This window comes from Myiozetetes cayanensis, unplaced genomic scaffold (genome assembly GCF_022539395.1).
Source record: "Myiozetetes cayanensis isolate MyiCay16 unplaced genomic scaffold, myiCay2020 scf13, whole genome shotgun sequence".
Lineage (NCBI taxonomy): Eukaryota > Metazoa > Chordata > Aves > Passeriformes > Tyrannidae > Myiozetetes > Myiozetetes cayanensis.
The window spans coordinates 10,161,753-10,186,251 of NW_026086937.1; the positions used below are offsets into that span (position 1 = coordinate 10,161,753).

Below are 24,499 nucleotides of genomic sequence, written 5' to 3' on the forward strand. Positions count from 1 at the left end.
GGTGGGTGGGACACACGCCCAGCGGGTCACCCCTGCCCCTGCCCTGAGAGCCCCCCGAGCGCAGCCCAGGGGCCACTGGCTGCAGGATGGACTGTGCCAAACCCTGCGCGCCGCCCCACGTGGTGAGTACCTGCCCCCCCTTTCCTCCCGATACCTGTGCTGGGGGAAAACCCCAAAGGGGATTTTTGGGGAGCCCTTTGTGCCAGTCTGAGGATCTGTGGTGGCTGTGTGTCACTAGTGCCCACGCTTGAAGAGCTGCGGCTGTGTGGGCCGGTGCTGGGGCTGGTGTGAGGCATGGGGAGCACCCTGGGTGCTCCCAGAGCTCTTGGATGTGGGCTCTGGTGTGGGGCTGCGGGCAGGGGTTTCCTGCCAGGGCTGCTGCCTGCTCTCCTGGCTGGGCAGGTGCCATCCCTGCAGCTCCAGGGAGGAGCGGGAGCATGGAGGTCCTTCTGGTGTTCAGAGAGGCCAAGAAAGGCTGGGCTGGGTGAAGGTAAGTGGGGGGTTCCGTAGAGGGGTTCAGGAGCCAGAGCCAAAGCTGCTGGGTTTTGGGTGCAGTGAGGACTTAGCACAGTCCCTCTCCTGCTTCCTGATGGGTATGAGGTGCTGCTGGAGACCAAGGGCTTGGGAGGGCAAAAGGTGCTGTGTGTCAGCTGCAGCTCAGGGAAGGGGGGCTTCCTCTGCACCTCCCCAGATTAATAAATGCTGCTTTGATAAGGCACCAGCTCAACACTTTTGGCTGTCCCAAGGAAAGAGACAGTCCAGGACATGCCCCTGCTCCCTCTGTGCTGGGAGGCTCTGCCTGCAGGGCTTCCCAAGATATCCCCGTTTCTCCTTCAAGCAGTGGCTGTTCTGAAAGTGCTGTGTGCCGAGGCCTTGCTGAGTCCTCACTGCTCATTTGCCTGAGTTTCAGCTTTTCCCCAGATGCAAATGCCATCAGCTTGGGTCCCACCAAGTCAGTAACGGGGCAGGTTGTGCTGGAGAGCCTCTGATTCCCTGGGAGGGCCCCTGGCAGGGATTGGTGCTGGGGGGCTCGGAGTGGGGGACTGGGTCAGTGTCCCCTGGGGCAGTGTTTGGTGTCAAGAGAGGGGACACAAGCCCTGCAGGGGGACTCCTCTGCTCAAGGGATGCAGTTCAGTGGCATTGACGAGCAGCTGTGCAGCTCTGATGGTGCCTTTCCCACGTGTGTGCCGCATGCAGGGACCAAGCTGCCACCTCCCTGTCCCTACTCTTCTCCAGCCCTCCAGGCTCAAACTGGGGGAGCCCCACCAGGAGTTCTTCTGGGGTGGATGGGCTTGGTGATGAGGCCCTTTGCCCCTTCTCCAAAGGCAGCTCGTGGTGGCCCAGGTCACCTGGGCCTTTTGGGGTGAGCAGTGTGCAGCTTCTGACATCCTGGCCTCTGTTTCCATCTCCGCAGGAGTGCTGCCGCTGAGATGGAGGCCCCGCTCCCTGGTCTCTCCTTGCTTCTGGTCCTCCTGGCAGTGGGATGGGGAAGCGGGGCAGTTGCAGCCTGGGCACCATCTCCAGGTGGCTGCGAGCTTGTAAGTCCTCTCCTGTGAACCCTCACCCTTCTGACTGCTTGGTCCTGCCTGGCAAAGCCCAGGTGCCTCAGCATCTCCAGACCTTCCCTGTCCTGGCTACTGACTTGGAGGGGACTGGGGTTCCAAGGTTCTAAACACAGAGCCACCTCCTCCATCCTCACTCTTCTCCCCAAACTTCTCCCTCCTCATCTCTGCCTCTCAGAGTGGTGTTACAGATCCTCCTCTTGCTTTAGGTGCAGAGCACCGTGGACTGCACTGGGAAATGGCTGAGCTCCATCCCAGGAAACCTTCGAGGTGATACTGAGGAGCTATTGCTCGATGACAACACTATCCAGGTCCTGGGAAATGCCTCTCTGCTTCCATATACCCAGCTCTGCCGTCTCAGTTTGACCAAGAACCGGCTGGAGCTCATCGAGCCTGGCGCCTTCCACAGCAGCCAAGGCCTCCAGGAACTCTCCTTGTCAGACAACCTCCTCTTCACCAACTACTCACTGACAGCAGCTGCTCTTTCTGCTCTGCAAGCCTTGAGGACACTGGATCTAGCTGGAAACCGCCTCACTGAGGACATGGTGTCGGTTCTGGTCTGGAACCTATCTTCCTTGGAGTCCCTATCTGTGGCCAGGAATGTCATCATGAGGCTGGACTCGTCCATTTTTACAAACCTGACACAGCTGCTGGAGCTGAACCTGGAGAAGAACTACATCTTTGAGATTGACGAAGCTTTTGAAGGGCTGCAGAGTCTGCAGAGGCTCAACATAGCTTACAACTATCTCCCATGTCTGATGGGGTTCGGCCTCACCCAGCTCAGGGTGCTCAACATCAGCAACAACATCATTGAGTGGTTTCTGGCCCTGGAAAGCGATGACCTCTTTGAGCTGGAGGTGCTGGACCTGTCCCACAACCGCCTGCTGTTCTTCCCCGTGCTGCCCCGGCACAACAAGCTCCACTCCCTGCTGCTGCAGGACAACAGGATGAGCTTCTACCAGCGCCTCCCCAACGGCACGTCCCTGGCCAACGTCACCGTGCAGTTCCTCATCATCGATGGCAACTCCACCAACATCACGACGGTCAGGCTCTGGGATGAGCTCTGCTACAGCAACCTCTCCTCCCTGCGCCTGCTGGACATGAGCCAGAACCAGGTCTGGGGCCTGCCAGAGGGTTTCCTGGCCCAGATGCCCTCCCTGACCCACCTGAAGCTCAACCAGAACTGCCTGGAGGCGTTTCACCTGTTGGAGGAGGGCCCCTTAGCCATGCTGACTGAGCTGGACCTCAGCCAGAACCAGCTGGTGGGGCTGGGGACAGAGGTGGGTGTCGGGGACGTCCTGCCCAACCTGCAGCTCTTTAATGTCAGCTCCAACAGGCTGCGGGCGCTTCCTCCCGGGGTTTTCACCCACACCAGGAAGATCACTACCGTGGACCTCAGCCACAACCAGCTTGACCTCTGTCCCCAGCCAGACGTTGCAGGTGAGGTGGAGACTCCCCCCTGCGTGGACATCAGGGGCGTGGAGACCTTGACCCACCTCTCCTTGGCCGGCTGTGGTCTGAGGGGGCTGGGCGGCCGCCCCTTCCAGGGAACGTCGCTGGTCCACCTGGACCTCTCCGACAACTGCCAGGCACTGTCCGGGGGCCTGGGGTGGCTGCAGGACCTTGCCCTGACGCTGCAGGTGCTGTCTCTAAGGAACACCAGCCTCTCCTCCGCCGCCCTGGACTTCTCCGCCCTCAACAGCCTCGTGCGCTTGGACCTTTCGGGGAATTCCTTGACCGCCTTCCCCGCCTCGCTGGGCGCCCTGGAGCTGCACAGCCTGGACCTGCGGGACAACTGCCTGCCGGCGCTGCCGCCGGGCGCGGCGCGGACGCCGCTGGGGAGGAGCCTGCGGGAGCTCTACCTCAGCCGAAACCCCTACAACTGCTGCACGCTGGGCTGGTGGGACGCCCTGCAGCGGGTGGAGGGGCTGCGCGTCCCCGACGGGCGGGAGGTGACCTGCAGCCACGGCTCCCGCACCCTGAGCCCCGGCGCGCTGCCCGAGCCCGTCCTGCGGAGCTGCCGCTGGCAGACGGCAGACCTGGCGCTGCTCTACCTCGTGCTGGCTCTGCCCACCTGCCTGACGCTCCTGGTGGCCTTCGCTGTCATTTTCCTCATGCTCAAGGAGAGGCTGCTGAAGATGCTGAAAAACCGGTGTGGGGCTTCCAGCCCTTACTGATGGCTGAGGAGGAGGAGGAAGGGCTCAGGACGGGGAATGCAAGTGGGTGGGTGGTTGGCCGCTTACAGGATTACAGGTGATAACCCCTTCAGGGTGAGTGAGATGGAGAGTCGATGGATGGAGGACACGGGGTGCTGGGAGAGCCCTAATGGTACCCAAAGGGTGCAGGGCTGTGTCCGGTGATGGAGCCTGGGAATCCTCAAGGGACACGTGTTCAGCAGAAACCTTCAGCTTGTGTGGACAAGAGCTAAGCAGACACGACATCAAATACCTCTTGGCTGAAGGGACAGGTTGCCCAGAGAAGCTGTGGATGCCACATCCCTGAAGTGTTCAAGGCTAGGTTGGACGGGGCTTGCAGCAACCTGGGTTAGTGGAAGGTGTCCCTGCCCATGGCAGAGAGGTGGATCCAGATGTTTTTTTAAGGTCCCTTCCAACCCAAATCACTCTGTGATTCTGTGACCGTTTTCCGCAGCGCTGTTTCCTCTCTCCACCCCCTCCCTCCCCCGCCCCGCTACCCCTTTACCCCTTTCAGGCAGTTCCTTTTATTTATTCCCACCTCAAAACATCCTCCAGATCTGCAACGGCCTCCACGAAGTGCCCCGGGCTGGAGCAGACATGACCCGGGCGCTGCAGAGAAAGATCTCTGTAGCCTCAGCCTCCCACAGTGCTTTTGCGGGCACTGCAAACCCGCAGGCAGCCCGGGGCGTGCACCCTGTGCGTGCGCTGATAAGATGGGCGTTGTCAGCAGGGTTGAACACATTTTGGGGGTTCGTTTCTTTGCTGAGCCTCAGCCTTGGTTAGAAACGTCCATTAAAACCAGCCTGGGTGAAACAATGTGAAACATTGATTGAAAGGCAGGAGAGTGAATTATATCCCTGGTGATATTTTATTATGGACTTATTTTCTGCCAGCAGTGCTGGATTAAAGATGCAAAGGAAGTAAGAGGAAAGCCCTCCCCCTCGTTGTGCAAGCCCCGCTCCGGTGGGTGTGGGGGGTTTCCTCCACCCAGCTCCAGTCACAGCTCACACCGTCCCTCCCGGAGCAGCAGCGCTACCTGGGGAAGTGCCGCTCCGTTCTTCGGAGAGGCTCCTCAGAGGAAAGCAGTGATGGTGGTTTGTGCTAACTCAAAAGCCCTGCTGAGAACTGGAGCGGCTTTATTCCCTGGCACTGTCGGGATTTTCCAGTGAAACATGTTTAATTGGGAACAGGGGAAGCGGCAGTGCCGGTGTGGGCACGCCGGGGGCATGTCCTTGTGTGTGTGGGCTCAGCAGGGTGATGTGGGGTGTGCTGGGGGCTCGAGCCCACTGGAGTTGTCCTGGGAGGTTGTGGAGGGAGATGCCCAGGCTGGCGTGGGACTGCGAAGATGCCGAGGGCAGTGCAGGCAGCAGGAGCAGGGCAGCCCCCTCCACGGCAGAGGTGTGGGACAGGGACTGGGGTCACGGTGAGCCTGGTGTAGCCATGCTGGGCTGGGAAGTGGCGCAGGTTGGACCCTGCTGGACCTGCTGGCAGTTCCAATAGGGCTGAGCATGGCCAAGGCTCTGGAAATGGCTGCTTTCTGGTCCTATTTTAGACTGAACTAGCCAAAACCAAACCAGGGCCCAGCTGGGGAATCCCTCAGCCTCTTTCAGCCCTTCTTTTGCCCGTAAGCTGCACCCCTGGGGGACAGCAGTGACCTATAAATACACCCCTGCGCTGTCTCCTGGCAGCGTTCCAATGTCTCCCTGATGGCAGGGTGAGCAGGTGCCCCAAACCCCTGGGGGTTTTCCTCTCCTGTGGGTGCCAGGGCCAGCCTTGGAGGGTGGATGCGTTCGCTTTCCCACCACCACAGCCAATGCTGCTTCTCCTTTTGGAAGGGGGATGTGGGGTGCAGGTGGGAACACACGCAGGGAGGAACCCGGGCACCCGGCACTGCCCAGGGCATGGATAAAGAGTGGGGGTTCTTGGCTGTATTGAGCTGATGTGGGGGATAATCCACACTCCCCCATCACATGCCTGCAAAGCTGAGGCTCGCCTGAAGCTGAGATGTGCATGGGATGTCAGGGCAACAGGAGGAGATTCCACCTTCAGAGTGGTGGACATCCTTACAAAGCTGCTCTCACCATCTTGCAAGGTCATGGTGATAGGGAATGCCCTCTGTGACTGGAGAACCCAAGTGTCCCACCCAGCTTCAGTAATGGCCAAAAGGACATCCCAGGGAACAACACCTTCATGTTGGGAAAACCACGGAGTATCCTTTGTTTGGAGCATATCTCTAGAAGAGGGTGGCTGGGAGCAGTGAGCATGGATTGATGACCTGTGCCTGCCCAACCTGCTTTCCTCTCAGACTGAAATGGGTGGATCTGGAAGGTGGTGGGTGCCGTTTCCCTCAGCTTCAGCAAGGCTTTGGACACTGTTCCAGAACATTTTTCATCCAAGTGCAGATGTCACGGTCTGGATGGGTGAGCACTTGGCAGGTAAGGATCAGCTGGATGATGAAGCACACAAGGTAGTGGTTAGGAGGAGGCTGGTGAAAAAACACCAGGGTCTGGTTTGGGATCTGTCCTGTTTCATCTTTGTCCATGATCTGAAGAAGGCTGTGGAGCACCTCTGTGGCAAGTTCACAGATGAGCCCGAACTGGGAGGACCAGTAGGGCTCCATCTTGAAGCACTGGTGTGGGCTGGAAGGACGGGCCAGCAGGAACCTCAGGGTCCAGAGAGGTGATTACCCCCTCAACTGGGCACTTGTTAGGCCTCATGAAGCCCCCACTGTGAGGAGGGCCATGCCCAGGGAGGGGGTGCAGCCACATCCTCCCAGCCCAGCCAGGACAGCACTGGGTGCAGGCTGGGTGTGAAGGAGGAGCTCCCATGGCCCCCTCCCACCCGACTGGGAGATCTTTCTCTGCTGTTCTGTCACAGTCTTTGAGGAAAGGCCTGTGCCAGAGTCCCACACGCCCCTTCCGGTCCTGGGAGAGCTGAGTCAGGCTTTAGATTTCTTTAATTTTGGCAAGTGAGGCACCAGCTTCGGTTTCTAACTGAAGACCCCCGTGGCCAAGTGTGAGCTCCCTCCTGCTCTGCAGTGATGGCACAGCACGGTGGTTTCACCGAGACCCGTTCCAGATTTTCCCAGCAGTGACTCTATCGTTTCGGTGTGTGGGAGGAGAGCTCCTCCAGCCCCAGCTCCTGTGCTGCCACAAGACATCTTGCTGATAAATTTAACATGTTTTATTTAGTTTGTGGTTGCGAGAAGGAAGGCAGGAACTAGTCTGGGAGGCCATTTACAACTCCTCTGAGTTACCTCAGGTAGCAGCTCGGGATGAAGTCCATCCCACCCACAGCCCTCATGGCCACCTGGGTTCAGAAAGCCAAAACCCGGGAAGCTTTTGGAGTTGTGCAATTTCCTAAAAAATCATAAACTCAGTCCTCCAGTTGTTGCAGGAGAGAAGGATTTGCCTGGTACAGACCAGCTGAGATAGACAGTGGCAATAAAAGCTTCAGTGGGATGAGTGAACGTTTTGTTTTACTCTAAAGTCCAGGCTTTGACCGTTTACCACTCTATTTTTTTTGATACTTTAAGCACATTCTCCCAGAATTGAGCACTTACAAGAAAGCATCATCCAGCAGTGTAGGGAACCAACCACCTCACTGCAGCAATTTGAAATCACTGTGTGTTCAAAAGTGCTTTCAAGACTAATCCATTTTCTAGATATTCCTTTTTTTAAACATAAGGATTTATATTTGTGTAAGCTAAAACTGGAGATTTAAGCATTTTTCAGGAAATATGAGAGTAATACCCTCTTGATTTATCCAGAAAGAATGATATATATTTAACTTCCCAGCAGGCAGTAAGAAACACTCTACTTGTGCAATACAGCTTTAACAGTGCTTTCAGGACATGAATATTTAACACTTCATTTTCAACCAAAGCTGACTGAAATGTAAAAAAAAAAAAAATTGAAAGATTAAATAATTTAAAATTCTTTTATGTAGGAAAAGACTAAAATCACCCAACGATTTCAGCTGCCCAGTTTCCATTTCATCAAGTCTGGCTTCTTAAACAAAGCTCTCTTAACCCTGGGATGGCTGTGGCCCTTCAGGTTCTCCTGTAGCCAACGTGCATCAGTTCCGTGCGGCACTGACATCGTCCTCCCTGCTGGGACACTGAGGTTTGTCTCTGAGCTGCCCATCCACGACACTTCTGTCTGGAATCAGATTTCTTCATCTGACTCCATGTCCCAACCACAGGACTCCAGCTGCTCATCCTGTGGGAACTCCACCTCAATGTCGTAGACGAAATCAGGGTCATCCTTCTTCTTCCTGTTCTTTTCGAAGAGCTCATCCATGATGCTCTTCCTCTTGGCTAGTTCCTTGTCGTCTAGTTTGTTCATATCCTCCTCTGGGTCGATGGTCTCTTCCTGCTGAAACTTTTCCAAGCTCTCAGCCAGGCTCTCTCCTCCCAGATGACCTCTCAGCAAACTGTAGAGCTTCCGGAGCTGACGCAGCGAGACCCCTTCCAGGTAGGCCTTGTGCCGAGGGTTGTTCTTCAGCTGCTCGGCGGCAACGCTGCAGTCTGGAGACAAAAACCACCACGAGGACTTACAGCTGCAAGCAAAGCTCTTCCCAGAGATACTTCTTCTCCCAGTGCCTCCCAAGGGTGTCTCTCCAAACCCTCCAGACTTAGAGGGCCACTGCTCAGGTTGAGATGGAGCCTTGGGTTCCTTGGGGAGACAGTGTCACCCCAAAACAACCCCTGTCTGCACGCCCTGCACGCTGGTAAGAGGCTACTCAGCTGTTACTAACAATGCTGTTACCATTGAGTTCCTCTCTGTGTGTCTGGAGGGGACCTGGGGAATGCTACAGGTGAATGAATGCACCTCACCTGAGAACTTGGAGAAATTCCTGACGGGCATGATGCGCCGGCGGGTCTTATCCTGGCTGTGGTCTCTGTAGACGAGGACGATGGATGGGGGCTGGAAGCAGACCCCACACTTCTGTGCATTGAAAGTCATCCTAGTCCTGCTGCTGGGAGTGGCCTCATCAGAGTCCTCAGCAATGGTGAACCTCAATGGGAAACAGGGAAAAAGGAATTGAAGTCTGAGTGCCCCTCAGCTCTGGCCTTTTGTCAGGAGTAGAGTGCCATGTTCAGCAAAATCACAGAATCCCAGGATGGTTTGGGTTGGAAGGGACCTTAAAGCCCATCCAGTCATGGGCAGGGACACCTTCCACTAGCCCACATTGCTCCAAGTCCCATCCAGCCTGGCCTTGGACACTTGCAGGGATGGGGCAGCCACAGCTTCTCTGGGCAACCTGTGCCAGGGCCTCCCCACCCTCCCAGGGAGGAATTCCCTTATTTGTCTCTGTTTGTCACAAGCCTGGGGCTATCACACTCCTGGTTCCATATGGTGAGTGACAGCCTTGCACCCACAGTGTTGATGTATCTAATACTGGGATTGCCCCTTTTTAAAGATTTTAAGAGCAGGGGCACCCATCAGTGTTTGCTTTCTGAAGCTTCAGACCAATCTCGCTACAGCACCAGACCTGTAACCTGTGACAGAGGGGGCAAGGAGAGAGAACAGTCAGAAATGAAAACCAAAAATAACAAAACTCCTTATTAGGTGACAACAAAAATAGGAATTAATTTTAAAGAGTGGAGATGTCTCCTTTTAAAGTAAGGGCTGCTGAACTCTCAGGTACGAGTGCCTCAGTCAGCTACTACATGGAGGAGGTTATGCAGTTAATCCCTAATTATCCTTTTTACTTTGCTCTGAAACATTTGGTTTGCAGCAGGACAGGAGGAACATCAGCCTGACTGGCAGCAACAACTTCTCTTTTCTGCCTTATCACATCTGTCCCCAAATGCTCTTGGGAACTTCTCAGCATCCGCTCTGCCCTTGGCTCCACCCCCTTTTTGGGTGAAAATTAATGAATTATGAAATTAAACTAGAGCAGATTTAAAGTCTGCTGCAGATCCTGTTTCCCAGCTCAGCTAACAGCACTGAGTGCATGTGCTACTTCTATTTTGGTTTTAGATAAGTGAAAGTATGCCAGATGTGAAGGTGAGCTCAGACTGCCCTACAGACTCCAAGCGAGGCAAAGTAACAAACTATACCCCCCAAAAACATCAGTGTGTGTCTCCAAATCGAGAAAAATTACATTAATATTCAAAAGCTGCTTTGAAGTAGAGTAGAAGTCTTCTTTCTTTGTTAAAAGCCACATAGGAAAGAGTTCAAATTTGCAGTAAAGTCCTTAATAGTGGAGATTAACCGCCCTGGAATTGTCCAAGGCCAGGCTGGACGGGGCTTGGAGCAGCCTGGTCTAGTGGAAGGTGTCCCTGCCCACGGCATGGGGTGGAACGAAATGAGCTTTATGGTCTCTTCCAACCCAGACCAGCCTGGGATTCTGTGAAGACGAGAAACATAAAGGCGAGCAGCTGCTCTTTGGATCCGCGGCTGTGTTTTACGGCGCTGCCAACACCGGCGCGGCAGCGGCGCTGCTTTTGCTGTTAAAAAGCCGTTTTTCCGCGCAGGAGCAGCTCGGGGCGGGGGGCGGGGCCGAGCTGGGCCCTCCCGCCCCTCGCAGATCCCTGATGGGTCCGGGAAGGGACCACAAGGGCTCATCGCGTCCCTCCTCCCTGCTCCAGCAGGGCCATCCCAGAGCAAACGGCACAGGACTGTGTCCAGAGGGGAGTGGGATATCCCAGGGATATTCCAGAGTGAGGAGACTCCACACCCTCTCTGGGCAATCCTTTCAGTGCTCGGTCACTGCACAGGGAAGGAATTGTCCCTCGTGTCCAGGTGGAACTTCCTGAGCATCAGTTCCTGTGCTGGGCACGCACTGCTGGGCCGCCCCGAGCAGAGCCGGGTCCCTTCCCAGCCCTTCCCTGCAGACCCTGACAGACATGGGGGAGGGCCCTCTCAGCGTCTCCTCTGGAGGCTGAACAGCCCCGGCTCCCTCAGCCTTTCCTGCTCCCGGAGATGCTCCATCCCTTCAGCATCTCCGTACCCTCCGCTGGACCCGCTCCAGGCGCTCCATGTCCCTCTTGTACTCCCGCCCATTCCCTCACCTCAGGGCCGGGCAGGAAGGCGCTGCCTCCTCCTCCTCCTCCTCCTCCCGCCCGGTTGCCATGGCTACGGCGGCCGCGGAGCCAAAGGCCCCGTGCTCCGAAGGCCCCCTCCGGGCTGTCCTCACCGACGCCTGCGGGTCGCGGCGCGGCGGAGCGAGGCGCGGGCGGGCCCCGCGCGGTCCGGCGGCGCGGCGGGCAGCCCTGGGAGCGGGCGCCATGGCGGGCGGTCGGCGGGTGGGCGCGGGGCTGGGAGCGCTGCTGTGCGCCCTCCGTGAGTGCCCGCGGAACGGGGACGGGAACGGGAACGGGAACGGCAACGGGAACGGGAACGGGAACGGCCTCTGCGCTGGGACGGGCCGCGAGGGCTGGGCGTGCGCAGCACGGGCAGGAGGAGGCTCCGGGGAGACCTTAGAGCCCCTTTCAGTGCCTGAAGGCGCTCCAGGAGAGCTGGAGAAGGACTGTGGGCAAGGGCCTGGAGGGACGGGACACAGGGAATGGCTTCCCACTGCCAGGGGGCAGGGTTAGATGGGATATTGGGAAGGAATTGTTCCCTGTGAGGGTGGGGAGGCCCTGGCACAGGTTGCCCAGAGAAGCTGTGGCTGCCCCATCCCTGCAAGTGTCCAAGGCCAGGTTGGACGGGGCTTGGAGCAACCTGGGCTAGTGGAAGGCTTCCCTGCCCGTGGCAGGGGGTGGAATGAGATGGGCTTTAAGCTCCCTCCCAACGCAAACCATTCTGTGATTTGGGAAGCATTTCTCAGTCATTGGCCCAAGAAAACTCTTCTGCTGTTGATCACAGCCAAATTCTGCAGTGAGAGGTTTTGTAGATGAGATATTCATGCATTATATGGCTTCACTGGTTGAAGCTGCCAGCCCGTGTGATCTGTGTGTGTGCTGTGATCACTGTGAGTGCTGTGATCTCTGTGCTGTGATCTCTGTGCTGTGATCTCTCTGCTGCTCTGTGCACACTGTAACCTGTAGTCTCTGTGTCACCTCAGATGTGCAGGCGGCCTGTCGGGACACCACAGTCACACAGGAGCTCCTCAAGGAGGGGTTTCACAGGTGAGTGCTCTCTTAGCCCTCCATCAGCACAGTGTGAGGGCTGATTTTACATGAGAAGAAGTTTCTCCTCTTTTCAGGCACAGTTGTATCAGCTCCTTGAGCCGTGATCCTCGGGCATGTCTCAGGAATGGATTAACATGATCAAGTGATTAACAAGCTCTAGTGGAGGAGAACACTCCCCACTAGAGTTCCCTTTCTAAGACCTCTGTGGAGACCATTGGTAATTGAGAAGTTAACAAAGAAGTGAAACTTCATTTTGGCCATGGATGTGGAGTTGGGGTGAGGGAGAGCGCGGCTTGGCAGAGAACTGAGTTCTGAATGAATTGCACAGTGTGAGAGCTGCACCTTATCTCTGTGCATCTGGGAAATGTCTCTCAGGGGTTTTGTGCTGACTTTTGAAGGGCAGGTATAAATGTTTTGCTCCTGTTCTTGCTTGAAGGGACCTGCTGGTGAAGGTGGTGCTCGGGGAGGATGCAGGGAGATGTGCAGTGGCAGCGAGAATTCATCTTCCACCGGGAATCTACGTGGATCCCTACGAGCTGGCGACGCTGCAGCAGCAAAATTTAACCAAGGTAACAGCCCCCAATGCCAGGAGATCTGGCAGTGACCCGGAGAAGGACTCAGGGAGTTGTAATCTCTGCTCATTATCTGGCTTGTTGCACCAAGGGGATTAATCCCTGGAAGGAGATGCCACACAGAATTGTCTTTGTGACTGTATCTCTGGTTTGATCAGCATCAGTTTTGTGTCGTGTGCTGCTGATATTCCCTCACACTGTCTGGTGGAGCTGCTGCTCCTCTGCTTAGCCCCCAGGTGAGCAGCTATGGGAAGAACAGTCAGGTTGAGAGGGGGAAGGATAAACCCCCAAAAAGGTGGTGGGGAGCTGTAAGCAACATGCTGTGTGTTCAGACAGAGTGGCTTCCCAGCTTTGTTTTCATCCCAGCTTTCTGTATTAGTTTCCAGTCTTTGCTTCACATTTTGGGTAGAGAGATCTGCAAAAGCCGTGGCTTTAATTTCCTTACGTGCTTGATTTGCTTAAAACACGGATGCAAAGGCTGTGGGCACCTTCTGCCTCTGGGATGCCTGAGGTGCAGGTCTGACCCTGCTTACACACTTCATTGAGCTGATGCCTCCCAGGTTTGGCTGCGGGAACAGTGACACTAAGCTTTTCACATGTAGGAATCAGTCATTGGAGAGGGACTTAGAAAGGTATTTTGGAGCAGCTTAAGGCCAGAATCTCCAGCTTGATCACGAATTAAGAAAATAAAATGGGGGAAATTGTTTTCCCACCTTGTGTCAATTCTGATCCCAGCCACACCTGTATCTTTCCTACTCGCAGGCGCTGTTAATTCCTGACGTCACTGATGTGGAGGCTCCCGAGTACTTGGCCACGGCTCTTGTCTTGGTGCTGTTCCTGGAAGCAGACCCGCGGTGTTCCCGCTGTTTCCATGCTGCCGTGCCCGTGCACGCGCGGTACCACCGGCCCGCCGAGGGGAGCCAGCATGCCTTGGTCACTCTGGAGAGCCCACAAGTGCTGCTCTGCTGCTGCCACAGTGAGATTCTCAGTGATGTTCTTCTGGGGAGAGAGGAATAAGTTGGGCAGTCCAGAGCTTGGAATCTGGCTCTGTATTTGTCTGCTGGACACGGAGCTCTCGGTCCTTGTGTGAGCACGAGGGGAAGGTGTGGCCCTGATAAACACCCCATTGTCTTCCTCACTGGATGCTGCTGCCTGGGCAAAGGCAGGTGGATTGTCAGCACACCTCTTGGTGTTGTGGTGCTGCCATTGTACCTCTGTGCTGTCTGGGTTCTTCCAGCTGGAAGTGCTGGGAGTTGTCACCATCCGTGTGTTTGTCATGATTCTGGCAGGCCCTGGCTTGCCAAAGGCCTCCTGCTCCAACCACGTTTTCCTGGTGTTTCCCTTGGCAGCTGAAGCTGTGCAGGGTGTATTTAGTATCCACTGTCACCTATTTAGAGGAATCAAAGTGTTCTGATGGCTCCTAACACTTTGTTCCTGCATTCCCTCTATACAAGGGGGGAATGGAGGAAACTGTGCCTGAAGCTTAGAATGGTCGGAGTCTCAAACTGGGATGAAACAAGAACCTGATACCACTGACAATGAGTATTTCAAGTTATATGAACAATGAAATCTTATGGTTTTGCTGCAAATCTTGTGTCCCTTCACAAAATCATGCCTGCCAGGTGCCAAATCAAACACACTAATGTTTTTCAACTCCTTTATCTTCACCTGTGCATCACTTGAGCAGTGACTTTCTGGGATAAACATAGGGACAGGCAAGACTGCCTTTTCACTTAAAAAAGGGGTCTGCAATCTTCCTGGTTTTCTGCCACATTTACTACTTATGAACAGGAAAACATTTATTATTAATATGAAAAGCTGCAAAGTATTGGGAGTTCTTGCATGTACTGACAGAAGGCCAAGAAGGAGAAGTGGAAGAATGACTTACTTATTTTGGGCAAAATTCTAAGTATGGGTAAATTTGAAGGATCTACAGACTAACAAGGAATTCTGTGCCCTGTTAAGGACAGAAGGGCCAAGATACCACGCAAGTGAGATTCTTTCTTTCTTGGGTACCTGCTGTATCAGGCAGGGAATTGTTGCAGAGTTCACAGAAGGGACTGCCCAGCATCACTTTGGCCATGCAGGGGAGCTGGCACATTTCTGTTTCACCAATTGCCTTCCAGGGAGTTGATTCTGTCAAGCTGTTTTGGGGGAAAAGATCCCTTATTTGGCAGAGTCTTGCAGGCCAGATTTCTTCATCCCCCCTGGCTCCTGCTGATGCACTGATGCCTTCCCTAGGTCACCTGGCAGCAGAGTGCTGGGAGCCTGCTGAAGTGGGAGCTCCCTGCTCGGCCGAGAACGTCGGTCCCTGTCAGTGGCACAGCACAACACACAGACCCGTGAGTTCTCCTTTCTGGTTCTTTTTAACATTTCCTGGTTCTCTTTTTGGTGTGATTAGCAACTTCCACAGGACAGGAATTAATCAGTGGAAGACTAGTTGGGTGGTTTTCCCCTTTGGGAGGCTCCTTTCTTCCTTTCTGACTGGCTTTTGGCGGGGGTCATCCTGCCCTTCTGCTATGCTTACAGTCACTCTGTGCTCTCCTGGCCCTTTGGGATGGCTGCTCTCCTCACCTCTTTTTTTCCTTACTAGTTTACTTGGAATTCTAGGATATAATTGGCTCTGGTCAAATTACAATTTACAATGTTGGTGCTTCAGAGGAGTAGCAAAGTGGAAAACTGCTTGATGATCTAACTAAAGTAGGGGTAAAACTGCAAAGACTTAAGGAATAGCATCCTAAAAAAAGGGCCACTTCTGTTTGTTTGTTGGTATCTGATTGGGTAAGTATTTAGGAAAGGTGGAATTTCTTATTCTGTGTTCAAAACCAAGGAAAACTGGATCTTTAGTGTGTTCAACAACTGCCTTTGATGCTCAGAAGGGTTGCAGTAGCATGGGAATTCAGAAATAAGACTGATTTATATAATAAAAATATATAAAATATTAAATATATATTTTATAATCTAATATATAAAAATAATAAAAATATATAAAAATATATAAAAATATAATTAAAAATCTGCTGTTGTTGTAACACACATGCCTTCTTATATTTAAGGTGCTTGGAGATGCCTGGGATATCTGCATCTCTTGTCCAAAAACACTTTGGAGCTTCCTGCATCCACAAAAAAAACAAATAGTTGTTCACCTTGAGGAAATGTGTCTTCTCAGTGATCAGAGTTCACTGTGAAAGCTGCTCTCCTCCATGTGGTATTCCCTACACATTCCCAGGGCAAGGCTGGTGTAGGAACAGAGATACAGGGCCATTTACTGAGCTTTGCAGTGCAGCAGTGGCTGGCACTGTGTTTGCTGAGAACTAAAAGGGGATGTCCCATCTTAGTTTTGATTTCGAATCCAGAAGAAGCCTCAGCCAAGGGCTGATTAAATCAGGGTCTGGTTACTAATCCTCTCAGTTGCAGTCAAAATGGAAGAGTTTGTTAAATGAGTACAATCTGTTTGTTTTTCCTTGCAGGCACGGGAGGAATTGATGCTGGAGGTTCCTGTGGGGCTCAGAGAACACAGTTCCCTGGTGTGTGCCCTGACCCTGCTCACCACCCTGCTCTGTGCCAGCCTCATCCTCACTGCCACCTGCAGGCACGGACACTTCTCCCTGTGACCTGCTCAGAGGGAGGAAACACGGAATTCACTGACCCCCATCCAGCAAAACTAACTGGATATTACACCAGCTTCCTGGATGGATCCTGTTCTACTGCTATTTGTATCTTAGGGGGTGCAAGGGTCCCACAATGGGTTACAGTTCCTTTGCCTTAATGCTTGGAAACACCTTCCACAACCCAGAAGACGGTTTGGATGTGTTGTCCATAGCCAAAGCAGATGGAGGCAGGAAAAAGCCTCAGGAAGCTGAAAGCACTGCTGTGGGCAGTAGGACAACAGTCAGGAGTGGAGTTTGGGGCTGCCATTCCCTCCTTCTGGCCCAGAGCCTGCATCCAGTGCTGCCTCTTGTAGAGCTGTTTGTACTTCTCGACTCAGGGATTGGTTATTAACGGTATGGAAAACATTATGGAGTCATTAAAGTGTCTGAATTTTAAGCTTCTTGTGCAGATGGGTTATGTATGAATTTGTGAAGAGACATTCTGTGCATACCTGGGACAGGAGAAGGCTGAAATAATCTCTCCCATTCTCAGAATTGGGAGGGATTCGCTGCTCTTGGTCAAATTATAATCATGGAATCATTTTGGTTGGGAAACCCCTCGAAGACCATCAAGTCTAACCATTCCCCAGCACTGCCAAGGCCACCACTAACCCATGTCCCCAAGTGCCACATCCACATGGCTTTTAAATCTCTCCAGTGATGTGGACTCTACCACTGCCCTGGGCAGCTGTGCCAGGGCTGGACAAGCCTTTCCATGAAGAATCTGTCCCAATTATCCAACCTAAACCTCCCCTGGTGCAAGGTGAGGCTGCTTCCTCTCATCCTTGTTCCCTGGAAGCAGAGCCCGTCCCCCACCTGGCTCCACCCTCCTGTCAGGGACTTGTAGAGATGGAGAAGGTCGCCCGTGAGCCTCTTTTTCTCCAGGCTGAACAGCTGATCAGAGTTGAAGTTCAGAAAGGTTGAAAGAAACTTCACCCTGCTTCGGGAGCGGAAAGAGCCCCTTGGAAGATGAGAGCCAGTGAAAAGATAGTGACTAGAAGCAAATATTTAGAAGACTTGCATTCAGTCTCTAGGAGATTTGATAAATACGAGGAAATGGAGAGGAAATTACCTAATGGAAAGGCTGAGTGGCTCTGGAGCGGCAGAGGCGCTCGGGCGCTGTCTCCAGTTGTCAGTAGGTGGCACCGTGAGCCCGCGGTAACTCCCGCGTGGAGGATTTTATTCCCTATGAACTGCGGGTGCGTCAGTAAAAGCAGGTGATTTGAGGGAGTGCGTGTGTGAGGGGGGTGAATGAAAACTCCTTGTATGGGCTCAGTGTGTGGCCGAGCCTTCCCGGCAGCAGCATTGTCCTTTCATCGCTGTCCAGCTGTAGCCTCAGGATCCCTTGGGCATCTTTCTCCTGCCGGAATTCTACTGAGAGCTCGTCTTGTGACTTCGCCCACGACAGGTTGGCAAGTGCTCGGACACTGGGCTCTTGTTTCCCTTTGGTGGCCGTGCCAGGACTTCATCCACTACCTCAGAGGGGTCAGCTCTGCATCTGCTGGGGGAAACGTGAAAAGGCAAAAATCAAAGAGAGATTCGGGCTGCTTAACCCCTATCAGCGCTGGGACCAGCATTGTTCTGCTTGTCTCCTAGTGGGATTTTTAATTCCCAGAGCTGAATTTGTTCCTGGGCTCTCTCTGTCTTACACTTCCACGGATGGGGCAGCCACAGCTTCTCTGGGCAACCTGTGCCAGGGCCTCCCCACCCTCACAGGGAAGAATTTCCTCCCAATGTTCAATCTAAACCTACTCTCTCATCTTTTGAACAAATGAGAAAAAATATTGCAAGGGGCAAAAATACATAGGTAAAATATAGATCAAGATTCCTATCAATCAGCTTTTGAGCTCAATACAAGGGTCGGACACAAACACTTCTATCATTCATGTGTAAGGACTGAATCAGAGCGGGGAAGGAAAAGGGGATGGGGTGTTGAAGGCCATGTTGGGAGTTTAGGCTTTCTGAACACAAATTAATGGGTATAACCAAAAAAACCCCACCCCCCCCCCAAAAAAAAAAAAAGAAAAAACCCTCCTAGTTTGTTTCAAAAGCTGTGCTTGGGGAGGGAGACAGAAGGAGGGGGGTCAGGATTCTGCAAGGAGGGGGAGCTGAGAGGGACTAGGGGTACCGGGCAAAGGCAGCACAGAGGGTGAGGTGCCTCCCGGGGATGGGAAGCAGAGCTGAGGGAAGGGTGAAGTCACAAACCCGCTGTGGTTTCTCCACAGAGAGGATGCAAAAAGTGAATTAGCAAAAGCTAATTGATCCTGGGAGGATCACGTGTGGAGCTGAGTCAAAAAGGGAAAGTAACATGTAGGGAAGGAGGAGCAAAGATGACGGCTGTGCCTGCAGGGGGAAGACCTGGAGCCACAGTGGGGTCACTTTGGAATACTGCTCTTGGAAAATGGGCTGAAATACGGCAGGTCTGTGGTACAAGTGTGCTGTGCCCACCAGCCCTGCAGGAGTGCACTGTGAGGGAGCAGCCAGCCAGCACGTGTTGGCTGGGACCACAGGCTGGGAAGCCTGATGTGCCCAGACCTGTGTGGAGGGTTGAGGTGTTCATGGATCTCTCCCCCACCACCCGTGTGAGGAGAAGCTGCCTGGTGTGTATCCTGGTCCTTCTGAAAGGAAAACCACACCTTGCGTCAGACCAGGACTGATAGAGGTGAAGTCCAGGCTGCAGGGCAGCTTGGGGAAGTCATGTGGAAGATTAAATGGCTCACAGGAATTTAGGGCTCATCCACTGCTTTTCTGGCTGTGTTGCCACGGGATTTCTTGGAAGCTCCTAGAAAAAGAATAAGTGTTATATGTATACTATATAAATGTGTTATATCTCTATATATGTTATATCTATAACATTTATTGTATATAAAATATTTAAGATTTATTATAGATAACAAATATAATGTATATATTATATAATGTATTATATATTACATGTGTAAAATCTATATATTATATATATAAAAATAAAACTTTATTTTTTAGGGCTGTTGTGGCCCAGAGAAATATAATATCATATCGATAAATAAACATATATATAAAAAAATAATATATATTATTTAAAAATATAAATCACTTCCCTGAGCGTGGGGGAACTACAACTCCCATCATGCCCCGCGGCGAGCCCACTTCCGGCGGGCGGTGCCCTGCCGGGGTGCCCCGCCCCCGCCCGCCCCCGCGGGCTGTGGCCACGCGCGGCGGTTCCGCTTCCCCTCCGGCCCCGCCGCCGCCGCCCCGCCGGGTCCCGGTCCCGCCGCCGCGCTCAGCCCCGTCCAGCCCGCCCGCCCGTCCGTCCGCCCGTCCGTCCCCGAGGCGGCGGCGCCGCCCCACCCGGTGAGTGCGCTCACACCTGCCGGCCGCGCCCCCGCCCTTTGTGCGGCCGGGCCGCGCCGGGCCCGCGGCGGGCATCGCTCGGTGCGCGGCCCCGGCCCCGCTCCCTCCCTGCCCCTCCGTCCCTCCTCACCCCCGCCCCGCCGGGCCCGGCCCCGCCGCCCCCGCCCGCCCCGGCTGTGCGGGACCCGCGGCCCGGCCCCGCTTCCTGCGGGCCCGGCGGGCCCCGCCTCGGCCCCCGCCCCCCAGCGCCGCCCCGGGCGCGGGGCCCTCGGGAAGTGGGAAATCCTCTCCATCCCGGCGGGAGCGGCGGGGGTGCAGCTGCCGGGGTCAATTGCTGCGGGGATCCCGCCCGCCGGGCCGTGCGCGGCCGCTGTCAGTGCCCGCGGCCGCCCCGAGCCCCGCTCCCCGGCCCTGGTGATCAAACCCTGCCCCTGCTCACCGAGCCCGCCGGGGTTCGCTCCTTCCGCTGTTCTCTGCCTGGTCTCTGTCGCCGCTGTTTGTATTTGTCCCGTCAAAGCCGCGCGGGGTGGTTTGGAATCATAGAATCTCAGGATGGTTTGGGTTGGAAGGGACCTTAGGGACCATCCTGTCCCACCCCCTGCCATGGGCAGGGACACCTTCCACTAGCCCAGGTTGCTCCAAGCCCCATCCAACCTGGCCCTGGAGACTTGCAGGGATGGGGCATCCACAACTTCTCTGGGCAACCTGTGCCAGGGCCTCACCACCCTCACAGGGAAGAATTTCTTCCTAATATCCCATCTAAACCTGCTTTTAGTAGGTTAATGGTAATGCAGAGCAGGGAGGGTAAAGTTGGATTTAGCCTGGTCCATGTGGCAACTGCCCAAAGACTGATTTGGGAGCTGAGGGTTCATCAGCTGCTTTCGAGGAGCTGTGCTGTGCTTTGCCTGTAGCCAAAATAAACCAGTTCACGTGCTGCCTTACGGCCAGTGATGTCTGTCTGGATATAAAATATAATCATTGTTTTGGAGGCCTTGCAGTAATAGCCAGGTTAGGGGCAATTCAAACATGGTATGCTGTGAGTTTTTTATCATCTTATTTCTGTTTTTGCTTGGTTTTGCCTGTGTTTTGGTGGGTTTTTATACCTGAAAAAACAGGGCCTGCTCTAGAGAAGGTCTGGAATTTGCTTTGCAGCTGGAGTGTCCTCACAATGTGAGTCCTGGAGTGGCATCTCCCTAAAAAAGCAGGGACTTGCTCCTCAGTGCTTCAGTTTCTTCATTTTGGAGATGAAGGTAATTAAACTCACAGGGATATTGTGGAGGCAGGTTAAAAAATATGTTACCAGAGAGCTGGTTCCTTGTTACCGACTGAAATAAAGTGGAAGCAAAATAGAATTATAAAAATGCAAAAATGTTACGAGTTTTTGAGCAGAGTCTTTGAGCGAATAGGAGCACTTTGAACGAAGTGCACTGGGTAACGTTCTAGAGGCAGGAAAAGCCTCACTCCAAAGTTCACTGGGTGGATATTGCAGTTCTTGAGGCCAGAACAGAAATGCTTGAGGAAGAGTAACTCGGATCTTCCGTGTTATCTAAGTTGTGTGTGGAATTTGGCTCATCTTTGCGCGGACGTGGTTGTTAAAACAAAAATATCAGGCTCTTAGCTGTGGCATAATGGCTCTGGCTGGGTACTTTTTGCACTTTTTAACACCATGCAGCTTGTGCAGTGCATCCAGGGCCTGTACTCTGCTGTACAGCAGCTCGTCAGAGCTTGATTTACTGGGATGAAATTTGTAGTGGGATCCAACTTGGACCTTTGGCCAACTGGGGGAGTTTCCTCCTGGAGGCACCTGCCTGTGCTCCCTCTCTGGGCTGGATGCTGGAGTGGGTGGGTAGATGCTTGGACTGTGTATGGTAGCTCCAACCTTGGGGTTATTTTAGAATAATATCCTTTTAAAATCCCACGTGTGCTTGTGTTGTTTGTCAGCATTTTGGTTGTGTTTAAAAGGGAGAATTATTCAAGCACCTTTGGTTTCAAAATAACTTTGGAATTGAGGGTATTGATTGGTGCCGCAGATTTTTTGCTCTTGTGATGATAAGAAAAAGCCATGGGGACCCCAGACTAGGTCTGTGTATAATTAATAAGATAATTCAGCCTCAGAGCTCTTACATCTGTCTTGGGTTGGTTTTGTTTGGGTTTTTTCCCCTTTTATCTGTTTCCTGCATTAAGAGGTCTGTGCCAGTATTTTTTCGTTCCTCACAACACACACATTTTCTGACGTGGCCGCCACAACAGAGAAGCAGCTCTTTGTTCTGCAAACAAGCCCGAGTTAAAGGCACTGCTCTGGAGGGCCCAGGGATGGCACCAGCAGAGTTCCCAGTCCTGGGACAGGGCTTTGGAAGGGAGCTGAGTCTCCAAAGCATCTGCAAGGAGGTGGTGGCAGAGGGCTGGTAGTGGGGAGAGCAAGGGGAAGGAAAGGACTTCAGCAGCCAGGCCCCAGGGATTAACATGCATCCTGATGAACATATTGCTGCTGGCAGTTGGGAAAAGCCCAAAACAAGGTGGTTGTGGAGCTTTGCCTTCTTTTCCTGGGAAGGTGGTTGCTGCGATCGCTCTGCTCTGCCCTGTCAAAGTGAGGACTCTCTTTTGGGCTGGGAGTGAGTCAGGAAGGCTGTACCCAGCTCCACTTTGAGTTTTCCAAGCAGGCACCTAAATCCTTATCAAATATGATTGTCTGGCCCCAAACTCTGAGGGCTCTTTGTAGTTGCACATTGTCCTCCTGGAGGGGATTTTATCCCTGCCGTGGCAGTGCCAGGGACTGAACCTCGCAGGTTCCCGCTCGCCCTCCCAAGGGCAGCACTTCCAGAGATAACCAATCCCTTGGGTGCCAGGCCGGGCTGCCAGGTTGGCTCTCCGGAACGATAAAGTCCACTGGATGCAGAGCTGGATTGATTCTGCCTCCTGGCAAGGTCAGTCTGACCAGGGAAGCACCGTGGAGGAGGTTCCATCTCCTGCCAGCCTTCGGGAGGAGGTGGGGGAGAGGGAGGGAGTCCAGGGCACTCACCTGGGGGCAAAGGACAAGGAAGCCTTGGGCAGGGCAGGCTTTTGAGGGCAGTTTCATTTTAGCAAGGAAACACTACCTTGTTCCCTGAAGGCCTAAGGACTCTTAGCTGGCTTTCCTGTTTGGAATAACAGTGTCTTGAGCTTGATAAGACTTTGGAAAGCTCTTATTTGCATTTAAATGCAGGTGGTAAGAGGTAGTAGATGTTTTCAGGTGAGAAGAGATCTCCTAGTGACCTACCGGGGATGTGAAGAGCAGATGGAGAGCAGTGTTTATGCTCAAGCCTTACTTCACTGCTCAAGGTGTGTGAGAGCTCAGACCATGGTTTCTGGTAAAGCTGGTAAAATTATTTCTTTTACTGTGAAAATGCACACTGCATTGTTTGCATTTTGACTGATGCAGTGATCACTGTCACTGAGAGCTGCAAATGCTGGTTTTGGTCCTAATTCTCTGACTTGCCAGTTTTTTTAAAGTGGATCACTCTTTCTGTTTTCTCAGCTTCTTTTTTATTTTCTCAGCTGGGAAATGGGGATTAACCAGGCTTTGAAAATGTCTTACCTGGCAGGCAGGGATGTGAGTGTTAGGAAAATGCCTTAAAATTGAGAAGAGTTTCAGTTTTCCTGCTGAGATAAATTTTTGATCGGACACACTGTGAATTCATAAAAGGAATTCCTTGTGCTTTCTAAAGGTTGCAGTACGCTGAAAAGCTTCAGAGATTGGTGAGGCAGCTCTTTTCCTTCAGGCAAAGCAAATGGATTTTGAAATTCTGAAATTGACGTGTCTGATTTTTGTTTGTGAATTTTGAAATGCTTTTAAAAGTCTTCAGCTGCTAATGAATGTACTGGTGCGTAGAACTGTTTGAATGAGCCCACCTTACTAGGGTAATACAGTATTTTTAAGACTCTTAGAAAATATTGGGGGCTTTGTATAATGGATAGGTTGTAGTTTCCCAAAGGATCTGAGCTCGGTGTTGGTGTAGCTCTGGCAATGCCCGAAGTTCAGTGATATTTGAATCTTTGCTCAGGGCTCTTCTCTCTGCCAGTTATCAAAACTTGTCTTTAAAGGAGTTCTTTTGACAAGGCAGGTTTAATTATTTCTAATTCTGTAGTTTCATTTCAAACACAAGCAGCTGTAGGAAGGAGCCAATATGTTGAGGCAGCAGTGAATGTGATTTAAGTGGTGTTCGGTGTTAAGAAAGGAGTTAACATCATGTGAAGCAGTGAGGGCAGCTGGCAGGTGTATTCAGGAATGAAAATACATTAAAAAGTCTTTCCAATTCAACTTCTACTTTTTTTTTTTCTAAAGTTTTCTACTTCCTGTTTAGGTGCTGGATGTTTGACTCGGTGTGTGCCCATGGGAGTTAAACTGTCAGCACACGGAGCCTTTCCCATAACTCCTTTAATGAGTGAAATTTGAGTTATCTGATGGCATGGGGTTTATTTTAGAAACTCGGGATAATTTCTGCTCTCGGTTGCATTTATTTTTCATTTATAGTCATTTTAGAACTGCTTTAACTAGCAGAGGTATCTCTTGGACAGGAGCAAGGAAAAGCTGTTCCTGGAAGATGCTTTTTTTAAAATCACCTTTGAATATTTAACCCATTTCCTCTTGGAAAGGTCTCCAGTAAAGTGAGAACCTGGAGGAATGAAAGTCTTTCCCCTAAGCCTGTCTGTGGCACAAGGCCATCCTGTTTTAAAGGGATCTGGGGATTTGGGCTTCAGGCAGTAGCTGGCTGGGCAGAGATTCTTGTGGAAGTAGCTCACTAGAAGGGGCTGAATTGAAAGTGCACTTCAGCTCATGAATGATCTGCTTTAGGGTGTAAAAACCTAATTGTTTAATAAGTTATGTGAATGTTTGGAAGTGAGCAACTTTTAAAATTCGAAAACATCACTGAAAAGGTAAACTTGCTAGTTTATACTAGTGTTAAATAAACTGAGTGCTTGGAATTTTACCCAGACATTCAATCCACCTGCTGCCCTTAATTTAGACAGAAATATTAACCACAAGGTAGATGATTGTTCTGCCACCCTTGCAAGGGGCACCCGCCCCAGTTTGGGGTGCAGGGACACAGGAGAGGGTCTGGCCCCA

General features: G+C 52.6%; 4 protein-coding genes across 8 annotated transcripts in view; 3 read left to right on the forward strand and 1 right to left on the reverse strand.

Annotated features, from left to right (window-relative positions):
* Window positions 1-4,619, forward strand: NRROS (negative regulator of reactive oxygen species). The gene is made up of 3 exons (XM_050308291.1): window positions 1-122; window positions 1,415-1,538; window positions 1,772-4,619. Exons 2-3 carry the CDS (start codon window positions 1,431-1,433, stop codon window positions 3,737-3,739), a joined length of 2,076 nt encoding a protein of 691 aa, XP_050164248.1. The 5' UTR covers window positions 1-122; window positions 1,415-1,430; the 3' UTR covers window positions 3,740-4,619.
* A 478-nt stretch (window positions 4,620-5,097) lies between these two features.
* CEP19 (centrosomal protein 19) lies at window positions 5,098-10,893 on the reverse strand. 2 transcript variants are annotated; one of them, XM_050308292.1, is made up of 3 exons: window positions 10,779-10,893; window positions 8,595-8,776; window positions 5,098-8,285 (listed from the first exon to the last, which is right to left on the reverse strand). In XM_050308292.1, the coding sequence occupies exons 1-3, from the start codon at window positions 10,838-10,840 to the stop codon at window positions 7,924-7,926; spliced, it is 606 nt and encodes a 201-aa protein (XP_050164249.1). In that variant the 5' UTR covers window positions 10,841-10,893; the 3' UTR covers window positions 5,098-7,923. The 2 variants fall into 2 exon arrangements, with proteins under 2 accessions (XP_050164249.1, XP_050164250.1); XM_050308293.1 differs by lacking the exon at window positions 10,779-10,893 and adding an exon at window positions 10,718-10,740.
* Window positions 10,894-10,979: 86 nt separating this feature from the next.
* Window positions 10,980-16,459, forward strand: PIGX (phosphatidylinositol glycan anchor biosynthesis class X). The gene is made up of 6 exons (XM_050308295.1): window positions 10,980-11,049; window positions 11,774-11,837; window positions 12,277-12,409; window positions 13,175-13,388; window positions 14,654-14,754; window positions 15,883-16,459. The coding sequence occupies exons 1-6, from the start codon at window positions 10,995-10,997 to the stop codon at window positions 16,024-16,026; spliced, it is 711 nt and encodes a 236-aa protein (XP_050164252.1). The 5' UTR covers window positions 10,980-10,994; the 3' UTR covers window positions 16,027-16,459.
* A 2,795-nt stretch (window positions 16,460-19,254) lies between these two features.
* Window positions 19,255-24,499, forward strand: part of PAK2 (p21 (RAC1) activated kinase 2) — a 46,223-nt gene continuing 40,978 nt past the window's right edge. For all 4 annotated transcript variants that reach the window (XR_007627885.1, XR_007627886.1, XM_050307903.1 and 1 more), the window contains exon 1: window positions 19,255-19,395. The gene's annotated coding sequence lies outside the window, so the exon portion shown is untranslated. The remainder of the gene's footprint in view (window positions 19,396-24,499) is intronic.